This window comes from Entelurus aequoreus, linkage group LG19, assembly GCF_033978785.1.
Source record: "Entelurus aequoreus isolate RoL-2023_Sb linkage group LG19, RoL_Eaeq_v1.1, whole genome shotgun sequence".
Classification (NCBI taxonomy): domain Eukaryota; kingdom Metazoa; phylum Chordata; class Actinopteri; order Syngnathiformes; family Syngnathidae; genus Entelurus; species Entelurus aequoreus.
Window position 1 is genome coordinate 23,678,014 of NC_084749.1, and position 22,505 is coordinate 23,700,518.

At 39.0% G+C, this 22,505-nt stretch overlaps 1 protein-coding gene across 1 annotated transcript in view; it reads right to left on the reverse strand.

Moving 5' to 3' along the window:
* Positions 1-7,436: 7,436 nt before the first annotated feature.
* Positions 7,437-22,505, reverse strand: part of dspb (desmoplakin b) — a 44,651-nt gene continuing 29,582 nt past the window's right edge. Inside the window, exons 21-24 of the mRNA XM_062028137.1 lie at positions 20,313-20,420; positions 20,097-20,195; positions 16,871-18,697; positions 7,437-14,050 (exon numbers count right to left, since the gene is read on the reverse strand). Coding sequence (XP_061884121.1) covers positions 7,841-14,050; positions 16,871-18,697; positions 20,097-20,195; positions 20,313-20,420 — 8,244 coding nt within the window. The 3' untranslated portion in view covers positions 7,437-7,840. The remainder of the gene's footprint in view (positions 14,051-16,870; positions 18,698-20,096; positions 20,196-20,312; positions 20,421-22,505) is intronic.

Here is a 22,505-nt window from a genome sequence, read left to right on the forward strand (position 1 = left end):
CAAAACATAAGTTGAACACTAGCAGAAAATGAATACGGATTTAGAGCTAACATTTCAACATTGATGGCATTAATCAAAATAACAGAAACAATTACCAACGCAATAGATGGTAAACAAAGTGTAGCAACAGTATTGATGGATCTAACAAAAGCATTTGACACAATCAATCATAATATCTTAATTAATACATTAGAATGGTATGGCATCATAGGGCTGGTACTGAAGTGAAGAAGCTACTTCACCAACAGGAAGCAATATGTGAAGCTAGGCAAACACACGTCTAAAACGCTGAATATATTTTGTGGCTTACCCCAGGGGTCAATACTAGGACCAAAATGGTTTGATCTTTATATAAACGACATATGTAAAGTTACTACGGAATTAAAGGTAATACTATTAGCAGACAACACAACAGGGTCGTTTTTTTTATAGGGTGCCATTTGGACTTCATAACTTGTAAAAAATAAATAGTTGATTTACCAATATTTTTATGTTCTATTGTATACATGACATATGTAACTTGCTGAAAAACATATTGGTCGAACTCAGGCACCTAAATCATAGTATATTTAGCTATATTAATGAGAGGTGACACACGGGATATGTCCACTCTGTTAAGGACATATGCATAATAGCATACATGTGTTTTCAGTGCATGATTGCCTGTATAATGACTTTCCTATATGGATTGTATATCCCTCACTCTAAGCAGATATATTTTTAGAATACATACATTTTTAAATAGCATATATTGAGAAAAACAAGGGCATTTTTGAGAACGGGGGATATTAATCTATTTCATTTCTTAAGAAATATGAATTATGATACAAATTACTAAAATGTTATATCATTATTATCAACCCCTTACATATCTTTATGTAACTACAAGTACATAGTTGATATATTTTATTTTCATTAAACGTTTCAGTGAAAGAATACTAACATAACAGAGTGGACATAGCTCTAACAGGGTGGACAGTTTCATAACATAGTGGACAAAATTCAGATAAAACCGGAATGTGATTGAATGCATTTTATTAATTATAGTATGACTAAACTTTCTGACTTGGAAGAAAGTGAAAGAACATAGATTTCCAAATACCGTATATTACCAAATAGACGCCCTTGTGCAAATAGACGCCCTTGTCCTAATAGTCGCCCGGGGTCTGAGCCCATTTTGTGAATTAACAGCCTCTTCCTAATAAACGCCTATGTCCAAATAGCCGCCCATGGGCTGTTATTTGCATAATTTAGATTAAAATCATATTGATTTAATTTTCATTAAACCCAATTTATAAGCTAAAAGGAAAAGCAAAGGTGCAATAATTCTGGTCATTACGGTAACAGCAGACGTCACGTGGGGATTCTGGGTAATCAACATATTGCAATGGGTCACCGCATATAGCGTAACACACAACAAAGCCACGAGGAAAAGTTTCAACATGGCAAGCAACAGTAGCAGTGAGTTGAATGAACAGGATACCGGTACACCACAACTGATGGACGGGAATACTTTAAGGGGGAAGAAGAGAAAGTTTGACTTGACTTAAAGTTCAAGCTAGCGATTGTGAAGTATGCGGAGCAGAATTCTGGTTTGGCAGCGGCCAGGCAGTTTAACGTTGACCAAAAACGTGTACGAGAATGGAAACAAAAAAAGGGAGAACTACTATCTCAGTCGGCAATCGATGGAAAACGCCCCCCCCCCGGATGGAGGTAGGAAGAAAGTGAGCGACGAGCTTGATGCTAATTTGTGTCAGTGGATACATCACGTTCGTGGACTGAACCACCGTGTGTCCCGCAAAATGATCAGCATTAAGGCAAAGGAGTTGTATGTCACTGCGAGTTACACGAGAGACACCGGGGTGGTGTTTGGTGCAACAAGTGGCTGGCTTAATCGTGTGTGTGTGTGTGTGTGTCCGTGTTGCAAACAGTAGCCATAGCTGAATGTTGCTTTCTGGTATCCTACAAGGTGTGTGGGCTGACGGTGGCAGCTGATGGGAGTGAGGACCAGCTCATTTACTGCTTCAAGGAGGGACAGCCATGTCAGGCAGGCAGAGAGATGCTGTTGAGGGCTAGACAACAGGCTGCTGCTGTGGTTCAGGAAGAGGAGGAGAGTGATGAGGAATAGCAGTTCCTCAATGAACTTGTGATTGAAAAGGAGGATGATGATGAGGGGGGTGAGGGAGAGGAGGAGGAGAAGGAGGATGATGAGTGGGGTTGAGTTGCATTTGGGGTTGCGTTTGCTGCAGTATTATTGTTTTGATGGTTTTATAGAGTACTTGGTACCATAATTGTATTTTTCTTGTATGCTTCTTTATTTAAAACTTGGAGTACTGTAGCCTTTATTTTATTTAAGTGACGGTATTATTGTTCTGTTTTGATGGTGTGTTTTTTAATACTTGAGTACTTGGTACCATAATTGTATTTTTCCCAGTAGGCTGCTTTATTTAAAAAGTGTATTTATTTTTAGTATTGGTATTCTATTTGACAATTGTTGCAGTACTGCCATGTTGAGGCCTTGTTGATCTCTTGTCTTTTGATAGTCTTGTTTTTTTGTTTGTATGTTTACAATAGCTTTTACATTTAAAATTGTTTGTATGAAAAAAAAATACTGGACAGTAACCATTGTAACCAAATAATGGCCTGGTGCAGGCTGGTGCAAAAATAAATAAAAGCCTTGTGCAAATAACCGCCCATGTCCTAATAGCCGCCCGGGGTCTGACCCCATTTTGTAAAATAAACGCCCGGGCTACTATTTGGTAATATACGGTATTTAATTTTCTGTTCATTTTCTTGGGTAAATTACACATTTCTACAAAATAACCACCGCTCTGGCGAATCACAAAACAGGAACCAATAAACAGAATTGCAGGAAATTAGGCTGGATTGGGCATACCCTGAGGAAACAGCCCAGTAACATGACCAGACAGGTTGCTGTATATGATATTTTGCAACAGCAGTGATGATTAACCAAGAATTATGAAAGAAACTGCTGTTGAATGCATAATAGCACTACATATACATTGTGATAAGTCAACATTACTATATACATGTCCACTCTGTTAGGTTGATGTCCACCGTGTTAGTTGAATGAGGCTAACACGGTGGACACTAACACGGTGGACATTTTGAGCTAAAGTTAGCCTTCAGCCTGCCTGTGTTAACATAACAGCTAGCATGGACTTGAATAATTGATAAGAAATCTATAATTTCACACAAACATGTTTTGAAAAATTTCAATTTGATTGATCTCCTTATTATTTAGGCCTAACAGAGTGGACACGTTATGTTCAACCACATTAAATTCACTTCATAAAAACATCAACATCAGATAGTAAGAGAGCTAAAAAACCACACAGCTTACCAGAGTTGAGTTTCCCGCCACTGGTGTGATGTTACCTGATGAGAATGATGTCACTGACAAATGTGGTTGTTTTCTTAAAGGGACAGTAACGCAACTTAACAGAGTGGACAGCGACCACAGGGACAGACATAGAACCTTATTTTTTTGTAATTCTTTTTACGATTTTGATAATATACACCATATGACTAAAGAGAGCTTGTCTATGATAATTATATCATAACAAAAAAAAATTAAAAATATATGTTTTTATTTGTTATTTTCTAGATTAAAGTTGAATAAACAGCACCAGGGACATGGCAAAATCGCATAATAGAACTTTAACAAAAGCTTTAAAAAATATATATTCTAATGTTTGAAGCCCATATCACTGTATTTATGATAGACAACAATTTACCATACACAAAGAAACTAATGGAATGAGCAATTGTAAATATTTTGAGAAAATATGACATGATTTATACTGGGGACGCAAAAGGCACCATATAAAAAAAATGACCCAACAGTGTTTTGTTCAGGAGAGAACACACAGAAGCTAATACAAATAATAACAGAAGAAATCAAACATTTAAAAGATGGTTTGATAAAAACAGACTATCTTTAAATCTCAGTAAAAGTAAAATAATGCTCTTTGATAACAGTACAAGAGAAAAAATGGAGAAAGTATTTAAAGAGTAAAAGAAACCAAATTTTGGGTGTAATAACAGATGATAAAATGAACTCGAAATCTAATTTAAAAAAAAATGCAACATTAAGTGGAAAAAAAAAAAAATTTCAGGACCTAAAATCACTTCATATTGTATACTGCTCGCTAGTGTTATCATATCTGAGTTATTGTGTAGAAGTGAAGGAACTAATTACTAAAGTGCACTACATACACTAACCCTGTTATAAAAGAGGGCGGTTAGAATAATACATAATGTTTGATATAGAGAACATACAAATCCTTTATTTATGGAATCTAAATGAGTAAAATTTAATGATTTGGTGCGGCTGCATACATCGAAAACTATGTACGAAGCAAATTATAACCTACTACCCAAGAACGTACAAAAATTATTCTCAACAAAAGAGGAGAAATATAACCTTGGAGGAAAATCTAAAACAAAACAAAGTTAACGCGGTAATAAAGTGTTAACTATGAATATCAATAACAGCACTACTTTAATGGGTGATGAACGCACAGGTGTCCTTTTTTACCTTCGGGCCGTGCCGTAGCGGGTGGGATTTGGCTGCCGTTCACTTACCAAAAGCGAGCAGAAATGGACGAAGGAAAGGAAGGACAGGCTACGTTATTGAAATATCAAGTTCAAAGCCATGGCAAGTTGTTCTCCAGACAGGAAAGGAATATTTTTCGCCATGAGAATAGGTGACAATGCCTGATGCGTGCGTCGTTCAGAGGTGGGTGGTGCTTCACTTCCGTGTTTAGATTACAGTTAAGATGTAGTAATAACATAAATTTACATTGTTACTGTGACTGCTTTAGTAAGTAAGATGACATAAAAGCTCAACAGAAATGAAAGACGGTCGGCAGGAAGTCAAAAGGAGACTTTTTTTTTATTGCAAACAGTTGATCCAACATCAAAACATGTCAAGACACTTTCTCAAACCAATCACAAACTATCCCGTCTTCAAAATAAAAGCTTTACGCTGTACATTCGGTTTAACTGCATTCACAAAATAAAATGTCTTACATTACAATCATGCTTTGTCAGAGATGTTTTGTAATGTTTTTCTGTAATAATGGCAGGCTGGCTGAAATGTTGTGTTAAATTATTTTATAAAATGTTCTGGTAAAATCCTCAATTACAGAATGATTAGCAGACTGAATATTACATTTTATTAATTAATAGAGAAGGTTGAAACATTGTCATGCAGCATTATGAAGACCATTAACTTGTACAACATGTCATGTACAGAATATCAATAACATGTATTCAGGTAGAAATATCACAGATTACAGCGGATCCCAAAAGGGACAAGCGGTAGAAAATGGATGGATGGATATTACCAAATATCCTTGATAATCAAAGCATGATCATAACAATCCACATTTTGTGTTATTTACGAGTTAAACCGTTATCTAAACATGGAAGTGTAGCTCCTCCTCTGAATGCAAGTGCTCCTAAAGCAGGAATATAAATTCTGTACTTATACAAAATCTGGCAAGACACCAACACACAGCAGGCATTTTTTTTATTGTCATTAAATCGTGGTTGTCCTTTTTGTGTTGAGCTGTTTAAAAAAGCATAATGTCTAAAACACATTTCATGATTTCAAATTAATGGTCCGTTCATGGTGTTAAAACTTGAAAATGATCTGTCTAGGGTTCACTTATTAATGATGAAAAATTATATATATCTGCGTTTAATTGCGATTAATTTTGAGTTGACTATGAACGAAATGCGATTAATCACGACTAAATATTTTGTCCCTTTGACAGCCCTTGTTGAAAGGTAACATGGCCTTACAAAGCCAACGGGAGGTCTTAAGAGACACATAGAACAGAAAAAAATTACTTTTGAAAATATATGAATTAAATATTCTGTAGAATTTATATAAATACGTTAATTATGCAAGAATGCAACATTTAGTAAAATGTTTTAAACTTTTAAAATCTTTTGTCATCTCCCTAGAAAATATACTGATGAAACTCATAAATATTAGAATGGTTTGTTTGGATTTACATTCTATCATATACACAACATGCAACTCAAGATATTTCAAGCTTTCTTTCGATATATCGTTGATGATAATGGCGTACAGTTTATAAAAACCTTGAATGGAAAATCTCATAATGTGTTGGGTCTTCAAAAAGGGTAAGCCATGATAATCAAAATGTATAATAAAAGCTTGACATATCTCACTTTGCATGAGTTTATATCATATATTAGTTTCACATTTGAAGTTGAATTTGAAGTTGAATTGCTGACATGAATGGAATGGAAGTAGAATGAAAATGACTGAGTGAAAATGTGGTTGAAGGAAAACATGTAACTTTTCTCTGACTACAGTGAACATTGACCCTTTTGAAAATCAGGAGCACTATCACAATTGAGTGCAAGCTTTTGACCACAAATGTATTCACTAGTTGTCTGTCCTGCGTGTACTAACTCATCCCTGCCGCGGTGAAAGGAGAAGTTAGCACTGGGCGGCAGACATGAACTGGAGCTTACCGGCCGCCTCAGAGTCAGTCAGAATCTGTCTCTCATCTTGCTCATCTTAATGAGAAGGCATTCATTTTAAATGAACTGGTAAAAGCGCAAAAATGACAGACGGTGAGTGTGCACCTGTTGTATTTACTTCTGCTAGGATGAGATTGGCGCAGTTCAAAAACGAGACTTTCAATTATAGTTATTGTGTTATGTCTTCAAATGTTACAGCATATTGCTCGTACGTCCTCCCCTTGATTAAATAGCAATCTTTCAATTGTTACATGTAGCACTGTTGCAGTCTTGTAAAATGTAGCCAGACTTCCGCCCAGGTGCCACCATTTTGCTGTATGACGTCACTAGGCACGTTGCACGATGACATCATTCCCAACCACTGGCATCGATAAGTGAATTGTTAGAAAACTTGGCAAGCAATTCCATCCCTTACCATGACATTGATAGCATGGGCTATATGACCAAGCCCTATACAAAGGAGACCATATGCTTTACCAAAACATCCAAGCTTAGAAGCACGTCAGTAGTGACAAGCCGTCTTTTCAATTTATCTGTACATTAGTGTTAATGCAGAACTAAATACTTTGTCATGTTGTACTGTTTTGTTTATGACCTGAGCTTATTAGCAAATAGTTTGTCAAAGTCCCCACCATCTGTTTCTGTTTCCTGCATCCATAAAACCTATATGTATTCAACCATGCAATTGTGGTTTTTCTTACTGTTAATCTGTAGACAATGTGTGAATGTGTTGGTCCTTAGTTTTGATCAACAACATGCCGACAAACTGGAGATTGAAATTAGCCACTGGCTATAATCTTACATATTTACATATTAAAATGTGTGTTAATATGTTAATAATAGTATATTACTATGTAAAAAGTGACATCCAGTAACTCTCAAAGAAAAAAGAAGGTTAAAGCTTTTATTTTGAGTTACTTAGAAAGTGTTACAGAACTTAAACTTACATGAAACCAAGCAAACTGAGATATACCATTAAACTTCACAGCCACACAGAAAAAAAAAGAAAAAAAAGAGGCAGAACAAATCCAAACACTGTATAACTGTTACCAAAGTCTAAAATCTAAAATTAGGAAATTTCTACTGAAATACAAGAAGTGCATGCAAAATTACAACAAGACAGACATTTCTTGGCCCACTTTGTGTTAACCTCAGACACCCATCACATGCAAATTTAAAACATCAATCTTGCGCCTCTTCTTTTGCAGAATATCATTAGGTTACATTTCCATTGACAACAATCAAAGTACGTATCAGGGATTCAGATACACTAACAATGATAGATGCAGTCATTCTATTTTTGGTTCTTTTCCGATCTGGTGGTGAGGCTGGTGAGCCTGGTATGACTGTGATGACTGGTCACTACGGAGGTGGGGGAGCCTAAATCCAAACTGTTCCTTCGGGAACTACGTTGTGAGCCAGTACGAGAACCTGTGCTGGATCCTGGGGCAGAGGCAAAATTGTAAGGACTGCTTATTCCTCTGGAGGAGACAGATGATGCTTGTAGCATTTTCACCCCAGTAGACTCCTCTACCAGACAATTGTCAAGTGCCTCCTGATAGGAAATTTTCAGTTTGCTCTTGGGGCATGTTAGAATCTTTGTGTGGTGACTGATGTCTTGGAGCTTTGTAGCAGTGCTACCATTGATCCAGCCAATTTTCAAAGCATCTGCAATAGTCCTTCTACAGCCAAGTTCTGGGTCATAAAGCCCTCCTGTTACAAACTGAAACTCCATAAACCTCTGGCCTGCCTCATAAGGTACCCACATCTCCTTAATGGCTTCAGCAACAGACATTTTAGTGCCAGTTTTTACATCTTCAAAGCCAAAAAATGCTTTCTGGGCTGGCTTGAGTTTAGTAGCCATATCATCATTAATTATACCGAGGCGAGAAGCTTCTTGGATGCCGAGACGATGGCCATTTGCTGGATTTATAATTCCACCAGTGCAGGACTGGGCCTCAAGTAGTCTCAGGCCAGTAATGTTATCCACAAGACCACGTTTTATCGCCTCTGTGATAGATATTTTTTCTAAAGTCTCAGTATCAAATATGGCACCCACAGGATCCCTTTCACTAACACTTTCAACAGGAGAGGCTAGTGTGATCGAAACACTTGACATTTGCTTCACGGTGTTAGTGGAATCTTGAGCAACACTTTTGGTTGCAGAGCTTTGCTCTTGAATAGTAGGTGGTATTGTGGGGGTCATCTTTGACAGAGAAACCGCATTTCTTGATACCGTTGAGGATGAGGACATGGAAGATGGAACTGACGCATTTGTTGGGGGCAATATGTTATGCTCAGTCTTTTCAGTGATAATATCTGCAAACTGTGTTAAAGTGATGATACGTGACTGGTATCGATTAAAGACTGAGTGGTCAATGACTCCTTTCTCAAGCAGTTCACTGATGTCATACTCTCTTCCTGTCTTCCTGTCAATGATAACAAATCGTTTGGCACCATCTGGAGAAGTGATAGTGATCTCTTCCCACTCACATTCCTGCTGAGACAGCTCCATGAAGGTAGTATAGTCAATATATCCTTTATTGTATGCTTCACGAACAGTCATCTCTTTATTAGTCTCTGGGTCCACAATAACTATTCTCCTCTCTCTTGTGGTGTTTTTTATTGATGCGTCTTGTTTTATTTTGTCTGCAATTGGCAAAACAATCAAACCAGTCTTCTTATCAGTAATGCAGCGTTTCTTAAGCTCAGTATAGGTTAACTTTTCCTCTGTGTTTGGGTCAATAAAGCCCTTAGTATCCACATCCTGATCAGTCAGGATCTTTTTCATTTTCTCATCAATGTACCCTCTGAGGTGGGCCACATTTACATCAATTCGATGGCTGTGTTCAGGATCAATGATACCGCCACTTGCAATCTGGGCCTCTAACATACGGATGCCGTGTGCTTTTTCAACGAGACCCACCTCTATTGCCTGGAAGAGGGAGATAACCCCATTTGTACCACATCGTTGATAACCAGTTACAGCTTTTTCTGCCAAAAGCATGTTGTCCTTGAACTCTGGCCCAAACAATCCTTTGTAGTAAGCATCACTAACAGTCAGGTGAGTGTTGTTGACTGGATCAACTACAAAACCAGTGGCAGCCTGGGCTTCAAGAAGCTCCAGAGTAGTCCCAGATTGCATCAGTCCATCTTTCATGGCTTTATAAAATGTCATCACCTTATCACTGGCTTCGTCATATACTCCTGCTATGCAGGTGGACACTCCCAAGTAGGAGCGCAGGCGGTACTCAATGTCCTGAATTGTCAATCTGCCTTCTTTCAATTCTTCAATATCAGATGGTTCCAGAAGTTGTGCATGCAGTAGATCTATCACAGATACCTTGTCTCTAAGCCCCTGGACAGTTTTTGGCTTTGTGGGTTCTGGGAGAAGCAAAAGTCCTGTGCCTTGGTCCTTCCTACATTTTTCTTTCAAAGACAAATAACTAATTCCCAGTTGAGTGTCTGGATCCAGAAAGCATTCAGGATACTGACCGAGTGCCTCGTATAGGTCTGCATCTATCAGACTCCGATCCATAGCAATGTCTCTAGGTAAGTATACACTTAGGGTCGGATCTAAAATACCTCCTGTGCACTCTTGAACTTGAAGTATGCGTAGAGCTGTGTCTTTGTCAATCAGTCCCTTTTTCATAGCCTGACCAGCTGACAGGAGCCTGGAAGTATTTGGCTCTCTATAACCTATGGCAGCAGCTACAGCAGCAAACAACTTTGATTCATCTTCCTTACTGACTAGTCCTCTGGTACATGCTTCCTTTACAGTCATTTTCTGATTAGTCCGGGGGTCAATCATGTGCCCTGTGGCTGCCTGTGCCCCAAGCAGCAAATCAGCACTGTCAGCAGACATAATATTTTCTTTTTTTGCCTGTGTAAAGGAAATATTTCCGGATGATCCAGTTGCAACCCCAGCAATTATACCAGTACCTTTAAGGAAAACATTTTTCTCCGCAGACACCTCAGGAACAGTTCTCTCACCCATGATTAGTTGATTTAATGTTAGTTTGTCCAAGATTCCACAGTCAAACAACTGTTTTGCTGTGATAGTCTTGCGGACACCATCAAAAATCAATTTGGAGGGATCATTTTTTTCTGAAATTGGCAACATTTTAAGACCAGTGTGATGCTCTGTCTCACATCGTTGATTTAAAACCCCATAACTAACATCAAGCTCAGGGTCTGGATTAAGGTAGTATGCAGGACACTGATTTAGAGCATGGCAGAGGTCTGCATCTATTAGGTTGCGCTTGATTGCCATATCTATAGGCAAAAATACACTGAGCCCAGGGTCAAGTATGCCTCCCACACACTCTTGGGCCTGCAAAAATCGTAAACCAGTTTTCCTGTCAATAAGTCCATTTTTAATGGCCTCATACACTGACAAAGGTTTGGTCAAACTTGGATCCATATAGCCCACAGCAGCAGCTTCTGCAACCAACAATTGGTCTTTGTACTTTGTATCCACTACTCCTCTGGCACACGCCTCCTCAACTGTCAATTTCTGGTAGGTGCTGGGATCAATTATATACCCGGTAGCTGCCTGGGCTTCCAGTAGCAAATCTGCAGTTTCTGGGGACAGAAGACATTGTTTTTTGGCCTCTAATAAAGACATTTTTCCTTTATGTCCAGCTACCCCAGCAATGGGTCCATTTCCCTTCAGATAGACATTTTTTTCAGCAGACACCTCAGAGACTGTCTTTTCCCCTCTCACTAAATGGTCTAAGGTAGACTTATCAATGACTCCACAATCAAACAATTGCTTTGCTGAGACTGGCTTGCGTACCCCATCAAACATCAATTTAGAAGGGTCTTTTCTCCCAACAACTGGCAAAATGATCAAACCAGTATCCAACTGTGTTTTGCATTTCTTCTTTAAAGCCTCATAGCAGACGTCACACTCAGTGTCTGGGTCGAGGTAACATGCTGTACTCTGATTTAGCGCCTTACAAAGCTCTTTATCCAAAAGGTTACGTTTCAATGCTATGTCTTTGGGGAAGAACACACTGATATTGGGATCTATAAACCCCCCAGCAGACTCCTGGGCCTGCAACAGACGTAGTCCAGTTTTGCTGTCAATTATTCCTCTGTTCATGGCTCCAAAGACAGAAAGAGATTCTGATGTACTTGGATCCCGATAGCCCACAGCGGCAGATTCTGCTGCCAGAAGTCGATCTCTATCTCTTCTGTCCACCACTCCTTTGGCACATGCCTCCTCTACTGTAAACCTCTGGTTGGCTCTAGGGTCAATAATATGGCCGGTTGCTGCTTGGGCATCAAGCAGTAAATCTGCACAATCTTGGGGAATCAGCAACTGTTTTTTGGCCTCTGATAAAGAAATTATGCCTAAAGATCCAACTGCTACACCAGCAATAGATCCTAACCCTTTTAAAAAAACTCGCTTTTCATCTGAAACTTGGAGAACAGTTTTCTCTCTCTTTGTTAATTTGGTAAACAAATGCTTGTCCAATATTCCACAATCATGCAACTGATGTGCTGTGACTGGTTTACGTACACCATCAAAAATTAGTTTGGATGGGTCTTTCCTCTCGGTAATCGGCAACAGTAGCAAACCTGTGTGAGCCTCTGTTTTGCATCTTTTCCTCAAATCTCCGTAACTGACATCCTGTTCATTTTCTGCGTCAAGATAGCACTTTGGATTCTGGTTCAGAACATTACAGACATTTACATCTAAAATGTTACGGCTAATAGCAATGTCTTTGGGAAGGAACACACTGAGATTGGGATCTAGTATCCCGCCAACACACTCTTGGGCTTGCAACAGGCGTATTCCCATTTTTTTGTCAATAAGTCCCTTTTTCATGGCTTCATAGACTGAAAGTGGATGGCCTGCACTGGCATCCTTGTAGCCAACAGCAGCAGCCTGTGCTGCTAAGAGTCTTTCACGATCATTTGTGTCTACAACTCTGGCAGCAACTGCCTCCTCTACTGTCAACTTTGTATTGGTTATGGGGTCAATGACATGGCCAGTGGCAGCTTGGGCTCCCAGTAGCAAATCAGCACAATCATGAGAAAGAAGATTGTGTCTTTTGGCCTCTGACAAAGACATTTTGCCTTTAACTCCAGCTATAATTCCAGCAATGGGACCAGTTCCCTTGAGATTAATGTGTTTGTCGATGGACACCTCTTGGACAGTTATCTTTCCCTTTTCAAGGTCTTTAAATGTTGACTTGTCTAAAATACCACAACCTAGCAACTGCATGGCAGTCACTGGTTTCCGCAGAGCATCAAAGACAATTTTAGACGGGTCTAGTTTCCTAAGTACTGAAAGAAGAAGCAGGCCTGTGTGTGGATCTACCTTGCATTTCCTTTTCAATGCAAAATAAGTTACATCAGTCTCACTGTCTGGGTCTGAGTAAAGCTCAGGCTTTTGATTCAGTATGCGGTACATATCATTGTCAATCAGTTTCCTCTCAATAGCTGTATCTTTAGGAAGGAACACACTGAGTGTGGGATCTAGTATGCCACCGACAGACTCCTGAGCTTGTAACAGGCGCAGTGTTGTTGTCTTGTCAACGAGGCCCTTCTTCATTGCCTGAAATACTGAAAGGGGTTTGTTCGTGGCAGGCCCTCTGTATCCAACCACTACTGCTTCTGTTGCTTTTAACCTTTGTCGATCCTCTTCATCAATTATACCTTGATGACATGCTTCTTCAACTGTCAATTTTTGATTTGTTCTGGGATCAATGATGTGGCCTGTCGCTGCCTGTGCATCTAGGAGTAGGTCAACCACATGTGCTGGTAAGAGGCCCTCTTTCTTTGCTTCAGTGAGAGTTATTTTATAGGGGAAACCAGAAATAGATCTGTCACCTTCTGGATTTTCAATGATAACTCCTGCAATTGGGCCTGTCCCTTTTAGAATAACCTTTTTATCAAGAGACACTTCGTGGACAGTCATTTGCCCTTTAATGAGCTGGTTAAAAGTTGATTGATCCAAAGCACCACAATCAAGCAATTGTGCTGCTGTGACTGGTTTACGGATACCATCAAAAATCACAGTGGAAGGATCCAATGTCGGGGGTTCTCTAGCTCTCGTTAGCTCATCCTGCATGGTTTGTCTGACAACAGTCAACTCAGTGAGTTCTTTTTGGAGGATTAACAGTTTTCTTTTATATGTTTCCTCAATGTCACTAAGTTCCCTCAGCAGCCGCTGTATCTCACTTTTCAAAGTACTATTTTCCTTCTCCACATGCCGTTTGTCTGCATCATATTGCCTAGCAAGATTTTGCTTAGTTTCATATTGTTCCTTCCAGGAACTTAAATCTTGTTTTAACCTGTCATTCTCCTCCTCTAGACGGTGCTTATTTTGAAGCTCTGACTCATGAGAGACCCTAATACGTCTGAGGTCCTCCCGTTGACTTTGGAGGTCATTTTTTTCAGTCTCTGCCAACTGGAGTTTTAGCAACAGAGCATCTCTCTCTTTCACTATCTCACCATACTGGGACTGGAGCAGTTGCATCGTGGTTGATGTCTGTAGAAAGTGAGAATTAAAAAAAAAGGATAATCATTATAGTTCATTCAGAAACATGTTTATGGATATTCAGAAATTAATTTTTCACAAAAAAGTCAATCATGTTATACTTGGGGGGAACTGAAAGAGGATAGGATACGGTTTAATGAAGTATTCCAGCATGTTGAAAATTCCACACTTCAAATAAACAATTATTGAGCTCGCTTTATGTTGAGCATGTTGAATACATGTTATCCATTCAAAATGTGCAAAATCAAATCTGTGAAGAAATGTATTTAAAATAAATAATAGCTTTAATAGCCAATAATAGCTACATTGTGTACAGTGTTTTAAATTGTAATTTCATCACGAATACATACATTCTACATGAAATAACCCTTTTTTTTATCACTCAAAAGGGGAATAATAATGATTTGTAGTTATCAATCCTTGAACTCCATCATGAAAGTAATTAATAAATGTAATCTCTATTACCAGGGCTCATGGGGAAAAACAAATAGCATATTTACAACCAGCGAAATAAATGTCCTAATATCTCTGTCACCAAATTCAATATTTGCCAGTGTAATGAAAGCATTATCTTCGCCCATGGTTGTCTCAAATACCATTTGCTTTGTTTGCTATATACAATGTACTGTATGTAATGTAAAATAATAATAGAGTAATTTATTTTATGTCTCAAATCAAGAAAAAAATTCAAATATGTTCGAGTATACTTCATTAAAAGAAATAAGTTGATTTGGAATTTATGGATCTCTGGGCAAGGGAAAAATCAAGCAAAAAGTGCAGACCAGATATTTTCAATAGAGTGGTATAATTAGAGAAAAGTGTAAATACTATAGGTCAGCTAACATTAAGACACAGAACACTTTAATGAAAACAAGTCATGCAGTACATTTCCAGCTGTGATTCTAAAATTTAGAATGCTGTGTAAAATAAAGCAAAACTCTTATACTTGTATCAGTAACCAAATATTAAATTTGCACGCAGTAGTTCCAGGACCAAATAAGTATACAATAAGTCTGAATTTAATGCCTGCAACATTAGTATAAACAAATCGGACAAGGCAGAATATGACAACCCAAAAACAAATGTGTAATAAAAGATGACCATATAACAGTATATCCCACCAGGTGTCCTCCAATCATTGCTGTCCAAATATTGTAGTTTGCTGCTGTACAACAGCACTGCATCAAAGTCTGAGCTGCTACTAATATTTAGTGTAACTCCTGTTAAAGAAATATGTGTATTTTTATTCTGTCAAATTAAGCAGGAAATATTTATATTTAAGACAAGAAAAACAAAAATGTGCACTTAATTCCTACTATTAGGGATGGGCGATACCACACTTTTAGGATTCGATACGATACCGATACTTTTTCTTGCATTTTCATCGATACCGATACCGATACCATTAATTTCTTATTGGCAATTTTTGTCAGTCAAAAATATTATTACTATCATTATTTAAGACAAATCACAAGACAAATACAGACCATTTATACCACATGTATTATGGTCAATATATAATAAAAGTAAAATTAAAATAAATAACATAAATATGAAAAATAAATTAAATATTATATATAATAATAATTATATATTATATATAATAATAATTAGATATTAGGGCTTTCCAATTAACTGTCAAATCCGAATCGCAAGAAGCTGCAGTTATTTTTTAAAGTTTGTGATATAATTAGCAATTAATGAAATATGAAATAGGCTAATGTTTTCGAAATGTAAGAAATCATGTTACAGATTAAAACCAAAATCACATTCAATCATATATTTCAAGATTTTCTTGGAAAAAAATAAAACTGTAATGCAAAGATGAAGAATCTCCAAATTGTATCTCTTTCTTATCTTGTTTTAAATACTCAAGCAATTTTCAACTAACAGTAAATTCCCCTGTGTGGAAATTATTTGAATTTAGGATAATAATTTAAACAAAAATATTCAGTAAAAAAATAAAATAAACAATGCCTGACACTGGATATGCCTGGCTGCATCGCTGTCGGCTGGCTGTGTGTGTGTTGCACGTTGACGACGCTCATTCGCTGTCTCCTGTCACGTGACTGGGCCAGCTCTATACTCTGCCAGGTACAGGGGTGTCCCAGCACATAGTAAGTTAAGTAAGTCATCAAAAACATCTGAAAGTGATGCTTGCACCCCCCACACGCCGTTTTTTGGTTTATATCGATACTTTTTTCAGAAAAGTGATGCCAAATGAGTAGCGTGTGAGTATCGATATATCGATACCACAGGATCGATACGCACATCCCTACCTACTATACTTTTTTTTTTTTTGAGCAAATCAATGTCTTGCAGTTCGGTAAAACATTTAGAAAACGTTCCCGTCTGACTACAAAACTGCATTTGTATCCAAATATTATGGTATTTTCTTAAGCAAATTTGATTACAGATTAAGAGTGTGATTAATCATATAGTATATACAGTATCTATATTTATATACAGTACATAAATATACTATCTATACACATCTCTCAATTTTGTCAACTATGGTGCAGTACGGTTGTTTACTTCTAAAAACTGCAGTACTCCCAAAATAACATTTTTAAAATAAAGAATGTGGTACAGGCAAAAGATTCAGTGAGCACCTATGTTTTTTACACCATGTAGACAGCATACCAATATTTTAGAAACATCTCAAGAAAATGTAAAGTGAGAAACAACTATAGAGAATAAATAATGTTCATGCCAAAAAGGGATATTTTTTCAGCAACAGCAATGACTAACTATGACTATGATCTGGAAAGACAGGAGCAGGCTGGAATAAGGTTCCAGGCATCCATGTACCTCAGTAGTTTGCATTTGTATTTCCGTTGTCTTCAATTTGAGGTTTTCCCTCTCCAAGGAGAGCTCTGAGACAAGGTTGCAGTAGTCAACATTGCTACGCTCACTGGCCTGCAGCTGCAGCTCCAGGGCAGTAATTTGGAAAGAGAGCTCATCGTCACTTTCCTGTTTAAATCTCAGAACTTTATCTTTATCATGTTGAGTTGTCCTCAGCTCATTCTCTAGCCTTAGCATCTCTTTAGTTAAGGTGTCAGTATTCTCCTTTAGTGTTTGAAGCTCACTATAGCTTTCATTCAAAGCTTTACTCTTCTCTGCTATTATTCCGTGCAGAGTCTTGTTTTTTTGGTTCACCTCTTTAACTTTTGCCTGCTCTTGGTAGAGTTGTTGCTGCAGGGCTTTCCACTCACTGCTCAGTTGTGACAACTGTTCTGCAGAAGTCTTGCTTTGTTTCAAGCTTCGCTCTAGCTCGTCTTGCAGCATGAGACACTGTTTTTCGCCTCTCCTTTCCGATGTGACGGCTTGCTCTTGGCTCTGGCGTAATGCAGTAATGGTGCAAGTGTATTCTCTCACAGCCATGGAGGTATTTTCTAATTCTGTCTCTATCTGCCTTCTTTTGGACACTTCCTCTTGGTTAACTGTTCTTAAATTGTCTAACTGGATCTCTAAGCCATCTCTCACAGCTTGAAGGTCCTTTATGCGGCCCTGCAACCGACTTAGGGTTTCTTCTACTCTACCCTGTTGCCTGTTCTCTCTCTCCAGCGTCAAACACACATTCTGAAGGTCTGCCTCCCTTTCCCTTAGTTGGGTCACAGCCTTTGCTGAACTAGTTAGCTCTGCCTTAAGTTTGGTCAAAGTCTGTTCAAGCACATCTTGTCCTTCTTCTGTGGTTTTCCTTCTACGGACCTCCTCCTCCAGATTGTAGGTGACATAGGTTAACTGCTCAGTCTTCTCCTCTAGCTCCTGTCTAACTGCAGCGAGTTCCTCCTTGTACTTGCATCTTTCCTCTTCTCTGTGCTTCATCAGGACCTCCATCTCTATTTCCAGTTCTCTTCTCTTGTGCCCCTCTTCTATGGCTATTGAGCACTGTCGATGAGCTTCTTCCTCTGCCTTCTTCTTTAGTTCATCTGCCTGGTTGATAGACATCTTTATCCTCCTGAGCTCCTCCTCCGTATTTATCCTTTCTGCCACCATCCTGTCCAATTGCACCTGAAGCTGCAGTGTATCATCCACCCTCTGGGCCGAAAGCCTTTGGATTTTGGTACAACTGACATGCATCTGGGATTCATAGTTCAACATTAATTTATTGATTTCTGCACTGCATTGGCTTCTTACCTTTAAAATCTCCTTCTGTAGATCTGCACCCCTTGACGTTTCCGCTGCTAATTTCTGCCGCAGCTGTTCAATCTCATGATCTTTGTTTGCCATATTATTCTCCACTTCCACTTTGGACAAGCTGACATTCTCTAGCTCTGTATGCCTCTTCTTCAGCACTGAGTCATACTCTTGTTTTTGTTGTGAATAACGCTCCTCTGCTAATTTCCTCCTTCTCCTTTCTTCCTCCAGCAAGAAGTTCAGACGTGTCACCTGATCACTAAGATCTGCCAGCTGATTCTGAGTGGTGTCTAAGCTGTCTTTTGTGTCGCTGCACTGCAGAGCAGTAGTTCGCTTTATCTCCTCTACTGACAGCAGTTTTTCATTTGATTGGGACAGCTCAAGCTGATAGCGGGACACAGCATCTTCCAGGGATTTGTTCTTGGCATTGCGGTCTTGGATATCCTCCCTCAACATGCAAAGTTCTTCCTCTAAAAGGTCAATCCGAGTACTACGAATCTGGAAGCAAGAGGGGTACAAGATCAATGCAAAGTTTATTTCAAAGGAGAACTGCACTTTTTTGGGAATTTTGCCTATCGTTCACAATCATTATGAAAGACATGACAACAGATGGATTCTAAATATTAAATAAACATAAATAAAAGTCTGCTGACAGCAGAGCCAGTGGGAGCTCCACTATTCCACCCATAATATCTGATAAATAACCATTCAAAAAGCGCCAACAATACTTCATTTACATTTTGTGACTTGAATATTAACCAAGTATTCGTGATATTAATAAAATAAGCGCTAACGCAGACAAACTATTTATAGCGACGCTGTGATCACTTCCTGTGTACTGATGTTTACATCATTAACTGATCAGCTGCTTCCTCGCTTCCCTGCTTTGTGTAAGTTTATTGTAGGTCGTAAATCATGCATCTCACCTGGACAGAAGGTGGCTGTCCCGACAAGTTGGGACATGATAAATGGGTAATACTTGTATAGCGCTTTTCTACCTTCAAGGCACTCAAAGCGCTTTGACAGTATTTCCACAGTCACCCATTCACACACACATTCACACACTGATGGCGGGAGCTGCCATGCAAGGCGCTAACCAGCAGCCATCAGGAGCAAGGGTGAAGTGTCTTGCCCAAGGACACAACGGACGTGACTAGGATGGTAGAAGGTGGTGATTCAACCCCAGTAACCAGCAACCCTCTGATTGCTGGCACGGCCACTCTACCAACTTCGCCACGCTGTCCCCCGTTGACAGCCATATACGACCTCGAACTGGCGAGGACGGCACGAAAAGCACTTACCCCCGCCACCCACCCCGTTTCTTCTCGAGGATTATGAGGCATTTTTCATCTATATGGGAATATATGAACATCGTAGCAGTCGGCATCCTAAGGACAGCGGACCTTATACAGTAAGTGTTGTTATATTATGTTTGATGGCCCTCATAAAGTCTGCAGTGAGCAGAAATCAGTGATGAAGAAAAACAAAAAACAGCGTTGTGATGCGCTTTTGACATTAATGCGCCGCATATGCTTAAAATGATCAAAATAGGTAAATATTAAATGCTATCATAAATGTGCTCATTACTACATTACATATATACTTACATCATGTATATAAACCCTAATGGAGGTGTTTGGATGTTTTTTAGGGGTTCCATAGGCAGAATTGAACGGCTCCCATAGGCTCGATTGTAAGCAGACTTTTGATTGCATTTATTTAATATTTAGAATGCATTAAAAAAAATTCATCCGTCGTAATGTCTTTCATAAGGATTGTGAACGATAGGCACAATTCCAAAAAAAGTGCAGTTCCCATTGAAGAAAGTTGTGTTTTTTCATTTAAAAATCATGTAATCATGAAGTCTCTACAAATTCACACATCCATTCTTCAGTACCTTCAGCTCCTCCATGTTTTTTAGGAGCTCTCCCAGGAATTTCAAGTAGCCGTCAGACAAAGTAAGTAACTCCAAATAACGGGTCTGCAGTTGAGTAGCCTGGGGAAAAAGAATACAGTGATGACCTAATTGCTTTCCCTTGTATTGAATTTAAAATTTGTTTTTAAAAGTCTTTAAATCTGATTTTACAATGACATTTGGACATGTCCATTTTACCTCCTGAGTAAGATCCATTGATGGTGACCTTAGCATTGTCTTCTTGATGGGGATGTTAAGCAGAGTCTCTAAACCAGAGGCGTAACATGCAAGGTCTGTTTCATATTCCTGTAAAACCATATTTTAATTAATTTAAACACAAATACTCCCATGGTGTCATTGACTTTGGCTTTAAGCAGGGTTTACATAATTATATAGCAGCATATTAAGTATTCAGCCAAAATCAGTCTGGTAAAATAAATCACATATTAATCAAGTGACCAGTGGTGTAAACGAACAGATAGGATGTAGCGGTATAGTGGTATTGATATGGTGGTGAATTAACCTAAGAGTGCCTCAACTTAAGAGTGGTTTGAGGGGAAAAAAAGCTGTCTCCCAACTAATTGTGATGCTTTAAATTGAAAGTAGGGATGATGTTCGTTAAGAAATTATCGAGTTCGAGCCCATTATCGAATCCTCTTATCGAACCGATTCCTTATCGAATCTCTTATTGAATCCAGATAGGTTGTTGTTTGTGCACTGAGTTTCAAAAGCCATATATGTTATATGACTGGGCCGGCACGCTGTTTATATGGAGGAAAAGCGGACGTGACTGAGGACAGCATTCGGCCGTTATAGGGTGAAGGTTACAGGTGAGAGAGGACGTTAAAGGCACGTCCCCAGTGAGCATATAGTGCTGCTATGTGCGTTGTAAATTAAAAAAAATTGCCGACAAACACATCACCAACATGGATGAGGTGCATACTTGCCAACCCTCACGATTTTCCCGGGAGACTCCCAAATTTCAGTGCCCCTCCCGAAAATCTCCCGGGGCAACCATTCTCCCGAATTTCTCCCGATTTTCACCCGGACAACAATATTGGGCGCGTGCCTTAAAGACACTGCCTCTAACGTCCTCTCTCACCTGAAACCTTCACCCCTTAACAGCCGCATGCTGTCCAGGCGTCTGCTTTTCCTCCATTTAACAGCGTGCCGGCCCAGTCACATAATAATGTAGCGTTGGAAGGGTTTAACAATGGTCTTTACTCGAAGATGTCAAGAAATGCTGACACATTGTATGATCTTTTAACTGGTTTGATGATAATGCAAGACATACTTGGTCAACAGCCATACATGTCACACTGACGGTAGCCGTATAAACAACTTTAACACTGTTACTAATATGCGCCACACTGTGAACCCAAACCAAACAAAAAGGACAAACACATTTAGGGAGAACATCCGCACCGTAACACAACATAAACACAACAGAACAAATACCCAGAATCCCTTGCAGCACTAACTCTTCCGGGACGTTACAATAACATTTACGCCTTTTGGAGCTCAGTGCACAACTGCACACACAACTAGAAGGAAACGAAGCAGAAGAACGAAGAAGCGACATGGTGACGACGAGTAAGAATAAGAAATATGCTTACAAGTTCCAAAATGATTGGAAAAAAGAATTTTATTTCATATACGGTATAGTGGCTTCGATAACGGGAACCGGTTCTCAAAAAAGGATTAGAATCCATAGAATCGGTTCTTTTCTTATCGAACAATAGGGAGAACCGGTTTCAAACATCATCCCAAGTTGAAAGCAAACATTTTTAATTACAAGCATCTATGTCATCAGTTGGCATAGCTAATATCACAGATCCACATATGATCTGAGATGTTCTTACTCACTAGCATTAGCATATAACTAAATATGGATACAATTTTGTCTTTCCAACCATGGAAAGGAAACAAGTGAGCGTGAAGGACAGTGCCGTTGGGACTGTTCCTGTCTCTGGCTATGCTGCCCCCCCAGCCCGGCAGACGATAGCGTGGAGCACCGCAGAGGCCACTGCCATGAATGTGGTTAATGTTTTTGTTTTGATTTGTTGTTTATCTATAACCGAATGTGAGCAATTTGTTTTATGCTTTGCTATGTTTTTGGTTTTTCGTTGTGTTTTACTTTTGTAGCTTTATGTACAAATAGGGCTGATGAAGTGGCAGCTGGTTGTTTCAGCTCTGAACTCCTTTAATGTCCTTTGTGATCTTTAATGTTTCCCTCTCATTTTCATGCGTTTTTACCTTATGTTTTAATTTCCCCACTGTGGGATAAATCAAGTCTATCCTATTCTATCTTTGAGATGCCCCCCAAAGAAATGTCGCCCAGGGCTTTAGATATGGGCCCATTTGGCCCACATCTAAAACTGCCGCTGGCTG